Raw genomic sequence first — 9,366 nt, 5'->3', positions numbered from 1 at the left:
GATCTGAACAATGACAGCAAAAGCTGACTCCAAGCAATTAAAAGCTGCAGAGAGGGAGAGTCCGCCAGGGATGAGCTCTCTAACTGATAATCCAATACCAAGCAGTCAGCCATAAAACCACACACATACAAACAATACTATGTCAACCCAACAGGTTGTATTTGTGTAATAATAATAATCACATCCAGGAATATATAAACATAAATATATGTAACCATATAGAGTAAATAGAGACCATGAATTTAAGAGGAAGCTGAGGAACATCGGAAAGAGAAAGTATGCAGTCATATTTTACTTAAAAATACAATAAAATTAAAGAAGAAGAAAAAAGTGGGGCGTGGTGGTTTTAATACCAGCACTCAGAGAGGGAGAGGCCGGCAGATTGCTGTGAGTTTAAGGCCAGCCTGGTCTACAAAGTGAGTCTAGGACAGCAAAGTTTACACAGAGAAATCCTGTTGTGAAAAATATAAAGAAGAAGAAGAAAATGGAGAAGGAGGAGGAAGAGGAGGAGAAAGCTCAGTGGGTTATAGAAAGTAAAAAAGACATGAAAGCAGGTTGGATATATTGAGAAAAAGCCTTCCTGACGTGAAAGGGGAATAAGAGGGAGTAATGGGGGAGGAATATGACCAAGATACATATGCATCAAAGAATAAATAAAAAACAGAAAATGAAATTAATCATTGCTGATGAAAATGCATGGAATTATAGGAAGTGTTTAAAGTAAAAAGTGAAAATAAACAGGTAATATTGTATTTTCCAGAATTAACCCATTTGAAGAAACATTCCAAAGGGCTGGGATGTAACTCAGTTGTGGTTCTATTTTTCAAAGTCTAGCACTGTGAACAGAAGTAAAAAGAGAACATTCTGGTGGGTATAATTCCACTTCAGTGTTACCTAAACTTTCTTGGAATACCTGCTGTTGCCTGTCAATGTATAAAATTATATTATAGTCTCTCTTCCTCAGTTCATGTTTCCAGCCCTTAATGTGAGTGCATTTGGGGCTTTATGCATGTAATCAAGTTCAAAGGATGTTTAAAAAGGCTTGATCCCCTAGAACAATTAACCCTCATCATGAAGGACAAGAGGATGCCGATTTTTCCTCACCTTGTAGTGCACAGAGAGAAGTCGGAACCCAAGAATTCAAATTAATGTATTAGACTTCCAGTTTCCAGGTCTTTGAGAAATTAACACATTTCCCTCCTTCTTAAAAAACAAAAACGAAACAAAAGAACAAAACATACTCCAGGATCTCCCTGTGCAGATCAGGATAGTTGGGGATTGGAGATCCTCCTGCCTCAGCCTCCCAAGTACTGGCGTTGCCGGTATGCACACCGTTTTTTTTTTTTTTTTTTGCTTGATTGCTCTGCTTAGTTTACAGTATTTTGTCATGACAACTCAAGGTTACTATTGCAGTTTGTTTCCTATTTTTGCCTTGCTATTATAAAAAGCATAATAGAGTGAAATGGCCATCCTGCTAAAAGCAATCTACAGATTCGATGCAACCTCCATTAAGCTCAGTTGTATGCTTAAAATCTGATTCTGAATGCCTGGTTCACTGAGATGTTCCATCCAAACTTCTCCAAAGACTGATGTTGGGAGTTTTGGCTTCTTTGGCACTGCTGGCCTGCAGGGTCAGGAGCTCCGAGGCCTCAAGTACCCAGTGTAGTGAGCTGAGCAGGACAGGCTCAGCGCGCACGCTCCCAGCAGTTTTGGGCCTTCTCGCCTTCCGCCCTCCGCCGCGGTCACGTGCCCGTGGTCATGTGCCAGACGCCGCTGTCACTCTGCCGCTCTTCCGGCTCTCTCCGGTTGAGGTTCCTAACGTCTCCCGCGGAGTCGCCGACGCTTTGCTCCGGGGTGTCCGGCGGCTGCTGAGGCCTGGGAGCTCGACCAGCGCCTGCCCGCCCGTGCGGCCCTCGCGTCCCCGCGGCTATCCAGGTGAGGCGGCCCGGGGCCCCTCCCCGGCTCCGGAGGACGGGAGGCTGCTTTCCCCGCGGGCTCCGCCAGGGTCTGCGGAACCCCGGGGCCTTCCAGGCGGGGGGACCGGAGAGCGCGCGGGGGTGGGCAGGCTGGGGCCTGGGCCTCCCGGGAAGGCGGCTCTGTGCCCCAGGTTCCAGCCTTTCCCGGATGGAGCCGGTTCGAGCGGGGAGCGGCCGTCTGCGCAGACCTTGCTTGTTTAGACAGCAGGTCCCCCACGCAGAGGAATTAAGTTCCACACTGACTAAGCACATTGGGAACACGGAATAGAACTTGGGTATGATTTTTGCCTTCTTATGGTCGTGGCAACAGCATAAATTTTGGGAATGGGAAGTCAGGTTTTTGTATCGTAGTCAGATGAGGTGTAACTTTTATCTGTAAGTTGAGGGCTGAGGATTTTTTAAAATGCTCATTATCGTATTTTTTTTTTTTTTTCTTGTGAGACTACGCTCCCGTTGTTGGCTTTACCTAAGTTGTTCCAGAAATTTCTCTCGGTATGGATTTTGAAAATATGTTCTCAATTTCTGTTGGAAAGAAAGGCATTGGTTTTTGAAAATCTACAATGCCACTTGGTGTATTCTGTTTTGAATCAGTAAGTTTTAAGAAAGAAGTTAATATGTTTCTGCAAATTAAGACAGAGACCAAATAAACTACCATAAGTGGTCTTTTCATTTTTTATTTTTAATTTTTGTATTTTATTTTCTGTAGAAGAAATTGGAACGTAATTGAATAGATTTGAACTAAGTGCATTTTTTTAAAGCATATTCAAAGTCCTTTGCACCAAAGATGGTCAAAGAGTCCTGTTTAATATTCTGTTTAATTTCTAATTTTGCTGTCAATCTTTTAAATGGTCATGTTTTAAACTTCTCACCTGCACAGTGAGTGTGAATGAAGGATACGCTGTACCATCACAAGAACCCAAATGTCCTGTCTCCTGAAAGTCACTGCAAGGCTGCTGAGGTTCTTAGCCTGCAGCTAAGGCTAACAATTGAAAACTCTTCCTTGGAAAATAACAAGCCAATAGTAAGCCTGTTTATGGAGTGGTGGACACGATTTCAAATATGTTAATGCCATCCAGTCTTAGGATATTTAGTATTTAAGTTAAATGAAGTGAATGTGGGTGTATTAATACTAGTGATTAAAAAAAAATGATGCCTGCTATTCTGTTTTTATCTTGACCCTAAATTAAAGATCTGTGGAGACACATTCAAGATCATAAGATTTAGATGACCAAAATGGACATTCGAGGTGCGGTGGATGCTGCTGTCCCAACTAACATCATTGCGGCCAAGGCTGCCGAAGTTCGTGCCAACAAAGTGAACTGGCAGTCTTATCTTCAGTACGTACTGGCTTCTTGTGAGTCATGGGTGTCATGTGCCTTTGCATCAGGCTTTTTCATGGTCACACTTCTATGAGAGAAATGCTGGAAAAATACTAATAAATATGGAAGTGGGTCTCAGATGCGCTGGCACTGGAGTTACAGAGGGTTGTAGAACATCGTGTGTGTGCTGCATGCCAAGCGTTTGCAGGTCAGAGGATAACTTGTGGGAGGGAGAGCTGGTTCTCTCTACCATTACATACTGGAGATCAAACTCTGGTTGCTAGGCTTGAGTGGCGGGTGCCCTTACCCCCTGAGCCAGCTCATCAGCCCTCATTTATTCTTGATAATATTTTATTATTTTATTTTATGCAGTTTTATTTTGGTAAAGTATAGCTGAGTTACTGAGTTATACTCAGTTTGTAGCTGAGTTACTGAGGATTAGATTGGGATACGCACATTGAAAAACCAGCTGAGGAATCTGCTGCTTATTTTTTTTTTTTTTACTTGCTTGCAGAAAGGTTATATAGAGTAGCATCTCACAGTATCAAACAGTCCTTTATTTCGTTGTTAATTGTGATGATAGGAAGATGTTTAGGGGTGTATGGGTGTGCCAGAAAGGGATAGCTTCTACCATCAGAAGTGACCTGAAGTGATGATCCTTCAGTTGAGTTTTCAAGGATGAGTATTATTTGACCATGTGGCAAAAAAGAGGATCTGTCCAAATACAACAGATACTGTGATAAAGGTAATAATTGATAATTGTGCTGGAAGTTATTTATGGTTTGGAGGCAAGCAGTGATGAGAGCTGAAGCTCACAGCAAGGCAGGGGCTGATTGTGACAATTGGGGTCCCTAGGTGCCCTTGGGAGGAGTTGGGTCTGTTCCTGCCACTTGGTGCTCTTCAAGATGATTCTTAAGTTCTGAAATGTACAGTATAAGAAGGTCAACATGTGCAACACATGAAAGTGATGGTCAGTTGTAGGTGGCAGTTTGTGTTCTGCTGTTTCTTTTTCAAAACAGTCACTATCCTCATGGGGGTACAAGGAACAGACTGTTGTTACTCTTGGAGCTTGAGGAGCTCAGCTGGAGAGTGCCTGCACAGTGAGTGTGAATGAAGGATACGCTGTACCACCACAAGAACCCACATGCCCTGTCTCCTGAAAGTCACTGCAAGGCTGCTGAGGTTCTTAGCCTGCAGTAGATGACCCCATTCACTACTTGGTGAATTGTCTGCATTCAGTATAAGAGGAGGGTTTGTGGGAACTAGCTTAGTCATAGGGAGAAGTTATACTGGTAGTGTTAAGGTTGTTAGAATGGTCGGAACTGAACAGATTTGAGAAAAATAGTGAGCAAGTTGATGTGTGTGGGTGAAAGATATCTAGGATGACTTCTAGACTCCTGTGTTTGTAATTTTTTTATTTTATTTTTATTAATTACAGTTTATTCAATTTGTATCCCAGCTGTAGCCCCTCCCCCATGCCCTCCCAATCCCGCCCTCCCTCCCTCCTCTTCTGCTATGCCCCTTTGCCAGTCCAATGATAGGGGAGGTCCTCCTCCCATTCCATCTGACCCTAGTCTATCAGGTCTCATCAGGACTGGCTGCATTGTCTTCCTCTGTGGCCTGGTAAGACTGCTCCCCCCCTCAGGTGGAGGTGATCAAAGAGCCAGAGATCATATCAGAGATGGTCCCTGGTCCTATTATTGGGGAATCCTCTTAGACACTGAGCTGCCAAAGGCTACATTTATGCAGGGGTTTTTGGTTATCTCCATGCCTGGTCCTTGGTTGGAGTATCAGTCTCAGAAAAGACCCCTGTGCCCAGATATTTTGGTTCTGTTGCTCTCCTGTGGAGCTCCTGTCCCCTCCAGGTCTTTCTCCCCCTTCTTTCCTAAGATTCCCTGCACTCTGCAAAAATTTGGCTATGCTAGATTCCTGTTTTAAGGACCTAGGTTATTGTGGGGCCAGCCAAGGACTGGTGGAGGAAAGACTGTATATTCCCCATTGATTGATGTGTAATTATTTAAGTCCTCTGAACTCCTGATTCCTTTAGTCCAGGCAGCTTTTAGATGAGAGGACATGGAGTTGCTCGAGCCTGACTCTGTTTGTGATGCAAACAGAGGAGTGTTGATCATAAAGCACAAGCAGAGCAGCAGACCTTTCCCTGGTTTTGAAGTGTTTTCAGTTGTGTACTTTTCCATTCCTGAAGCCTTGTGCTACATACATCTCATTTTCCTTTTCCCTACTTTTGACCTTTATTTTGTTGTCTGTGTTATAGATTCTTTTCATAAGCCCTCTCTGTTCTGCATTTTTATGTGCAAATGTTAGCCAAATATAACCACATGTTTGTTCTTGAACATTCTGATGTGGGGACACTAGTGGGTATGAAATCTCCTCTGAAAGAACAGTTACAGGCTGGACATGACATACATAACCAGTGAATATTATACCACAACATCTACTGATGATCTAAAACCCGTGGGAGAGTTATCTTGTGCCAAAAGCCAAAATGTTTTTGACTTCATGAATTAATAACATGCTATGAAAATACAGTATTTAAAAATATATTTGTATTTGATTAAGCTTTTATTTGATTAAGTGTTTACTTAACTAGGGAGTACAAAAACACAAGTAGGGATGGGTTTGTGCTAATCAAAAAGGAATCCAGCAAAAGCATATGTTAAGGATACAAGAATCATAATACAGTAACTTTGCTCTTGAACTTCTAATGAAGAAACAGACCTTTACAAATTAAATAATGAATAAATTAATAAAAATTAAATGAAGAAATGCGACACATGCACACATACGTAGATATAAACAAAAGGAGGGATATAACACAGAAGGAATAAGTAACTGTGTAAGAGCATTGTGGATGTCTTCACACAGCATATGAAGACTCTCATGGTAGTTATCTAAGCAGAAGGAATGGGGACTGCAGTGCAGGGAGCCCAGGAAAGAAAGCTCATGCTTGAATGTGTGGTGATTTGGGGCTTTAAGTAACTTAGGTGGTTCAGTTTCTTTTAGGTGAAGTATGTGTCCTGAAGTGAGTCAGATGGAGACTTGCAGGGTTTTGCTTGCATGTTTTGCTATCATGTCCTATGAAGGAGGGCCTGGATTTAGACGTTAGGATTTGGGGTGGGGGGGTGGTTATTGTGACATGTCATGTCTGAGGCCTTGGAAGGTTAAGTCAGCTTGATATTGAAGATGACAGGCTCATTGGTGATAATGCTGAGTTTCTTCTACTTGGAAATAAGATAGCTGGAGATGATTTGGTGGAGAGAAGGTTGGACTCTCTTGACTTGAATCTCTAGGAAGGAGTTGAGGATGAAAAGCACAAGTTTTTAACGGTTCACCCTTGGGTACAACCTGTGAAGAACAAAATGCCGCTGGTGAAAGAATTCCACTGGGAGGAAAATGGGATGTAGGTTGGCATTGGGGAGGACAGGGGAATGGAGAGATTCTTTATTTTGGTTCTTTTTCAAGACATGGTCTCTATGCAGCTCTGCATGTCCTGAAACTCCATATATATATATATATATATATATATATATATATATATATATATATAAAATTTGCCTCTGCCTCTGCCTCCCAGTGCTGGGATTAAAGGTGCATGCTGCATGCCACTAGGGAGGCTAAGGAGAGGTTATTTTTCAAAGAGAGGGAGGAAGACCGTATTCTGAACTGGAAGATAAAATAATGTTGTCAAGAAATTACTGTAGAACTTCGCTGTGAAGTGGCTTTGGGTGTAATGAATTTGAAGGCCAAGCAAATACATTGTGCTTGACCTAGGGAGGAATTAAGGGTGAGACTTTGAATAAATGTAAGAGGTGACATTGTATTGAATCCTTAGAGTGGACCAGGTGCTGTATTAATTGTGTCTTGATTATATAATTCTGTCCTCTGTACAAACCCTTTGAAAGGTGGTTGTTGTTCCTATTTTGCTTAGGTAAATTAATCCAGATTACACAGTGGTCGGTCACGCAGTCACTAAGTGATTTTTGAATGATGACAAGACTCTTAGTTTATAAGCACTTGTCATTTATAGCCATCAAAAGACAAATGTCAACAAGTTAACGGATGTTAATTAGTTTCCGTTTGTGTTTCTACAGTTAGGCAACACTACTCCATAAAATGGAGTGTTTTCTGATGGGCTGACCAGAGGAGGCTAGTTTAATAGACAGGCAAGATAAGCAGAAACGAAGGTCAGAAAGTTCATTCTTCATTTCCAGGCTACTGTCTTAAGAGGTGGGCCTGGGAGAGCCAGAATAGTCAGGCTAGTCGGGTGTGGCGTTTTGTTGAGGATTTACGCACAGCATTCTCCTTACCATGCCCATTGAAACTACAGGGCTTGGGAAATTAGTCTGCTGTCTTTTCTGGCTATGTTAGACTCTCTAGTTAGTTCTGTGGGGCACATGTGCAGGGACCTAGTACAAACAGTGGCCTCCTGTAATTTTCTTGAACATACCAAAGAGGAAGGAAAAGAATGACGAATTCCTGTGTCACTCACAGTGGCTGCTTTGCACTTACTGAACAGAATAATTCATTATTACTTTCTAGGGGGCAGATGATTTCTGCTGAAGATTGTGAATTTATTCAAAGGTTTGAAATGAAAAGAAGTTCTGAGGAGAAGCAAGAGATGCTTCAGACTGAAGGCAGCCAGGTGATCCTACATTTATTTTATAATGAGCACTATTTCCTTATCATTAAAAATCTGGAAAGGACTGGGGTAAAGCTCAAGTGGAAGAGCATCTACTTAATATCCACCAGTAAGACCATGGATTCAACCTTTAGTTTCAAACTGCAACATACAAATTAAAATGCTAGAAAACCTTTAGTGACTATGCGGTCATTAATATTTGGTACTAACAGTACTTTTTGCCATGGTAGGGATAAAACCCATGGGTTTTTTGCTTGCTAGGCAAGCACTCTACCAGTCAGCTACATCCTAACCCTTATTAGGAAGCAAGATTCTGTTCAGTTGGCCTTTATATGAGGATAATTTGTGATCCTCATATAAAATACCTGGAACTGCAATTCAATGCCATTGTAACAATCTCTTTATTACAGTTTTTAATTTTTCTTTTTTGTTTCGCAGTACTGGGATTTAAACATGTCTGTGCAAGTGTTCTATAATCATGCTATATTTTATAACTTTATTAAAAAATATTTATTTTATGTATGGGTGTTGTGCCACATTGTAAATATACTACATGTGTGCTTGGTGCCCACAGAGGCCAAAGAGGATTTTGGCTTCCCTGGAGTTACAAACAGTTGTGAGCTGCTATGTGGTTCCGGGTGGTCTTGAGGAATGGGTAGACACCATGTTTTTGATCCTGGTTTTTCTTGCATTCTAGAGAGATCCATATGGTTGATATGCTGTAGAGTGTAGATAGACTAAGGCTTTCTGATTGTAATCTGTAGCACTCTTGAGTGTTCTGTGTCCAAATTAATCTCAAAAATAATGGCTAAATAATATTTTAGAATCACTTTTAGTCTTTAATTGTCTATAAGATGTTATGCTTTCCTGAGTAATCAAGAGTGATAATGGCTAGTTGTGTATACTTAAAAACAGTAACTATTTTAGAGCTTATCACTAGAAATAGTAAATATCTGACATTAGGCATGGTAAAATCTTCAGGTCTCATCATAATGATGTTTGTAAAAAGTATACATTTTCTATAATTTGTTATCCAATAGCATTTCTGTCTTGTTTCATAAAAGAGAAATAATATTTTGTAGAAGTTCCATTAAAATTGTGAAATGGAGATAATGTGCTGGTGCGGTGGTGCAGGCCTTTAATCCCAGTCCCCAGGAGACAGAGGCAGGGAATCTCTGTGAGCTTGTGGCCAGCTTGTTGTACATAGTAAAGACCAGCATAGCCAGGGCTACATAGTGAGACACTGTTTCAAAATTTAAAACAAAAAAATGGAAGAGAATAATAACATTAATTTCATGTTTTGCAGTGTGCTAAAACATTTATAAATTTGATGACACACATCTCCAAAGAGCAGACTGTGCAGTATATACTAACCATGGTTGATGATATGCTGCAGGTAGGTATATTCCTAATA

At 41.2% G+C, this 9,366-nt stretch overlaps 1 protein-coding gene across 4 annotated transcripts in view; it reads left to right on the top strand.

Annotated features, from left to right (window-relative positions):
- The first annotated feature begins 1,793 nt into the window (after positions 1–1,793).
- Positions 1,794–9,366, top strand: part of Atp6v1h (ATPase H+ transporting V1 subunit H) — a 92,874-nt gene continuing 85,301 nt past the window's right edge. For 2 of the 4 annotated variants that reach the window (XM_060385916.1, XM_060385913.1), the window contains exons 1-4: positions 1,794–1,935; positions 3,166–3,313; positions 7,853–7,955; positions 9,259–9,348. In XM_060385916.1, the coding sequence (XP_060241899.1) occupies positions 3,201–3,313; positions 7,853–7,955; positions 9,259–9,348 (306 nt within the window). In that variant the 5' untranslated portion in view covers positions 1,794–1,935; positions 3,166–3,200. Of the gene's footprint in view, positions 1,936–2,110; positions 2,252–2,853; positions 2,998–3,165; positions 3,314–7,852; positions 7,956–9,258; positions 9,349–9,366 lie in introns of those variants that run through there. The other 2 variants (XM_060385914.1, XM_060385915.1) reach the window with 2 other exon arrangements.

The sequence above is a fragment of the Meriones unguiculatus genome, chromosome 6 (assembly GCF_030254825.1).
Source record: "Meriones unguiculatus strain TT.TT164.6M chromosome 6, Bangor_MerUng_6.1, whole genome shotgun sequence".
NCBI classification, from domain to species: Eukaryota; Metazoa; Chordata; class Mammalia; order Rodentia; family Muridae; genus Meriones; species Meriones unguiculatus.
Note: the sequence above shows the minus strand (reverse complement) of the source record. Positions and strands in the feature narration are given on the sequence as shown.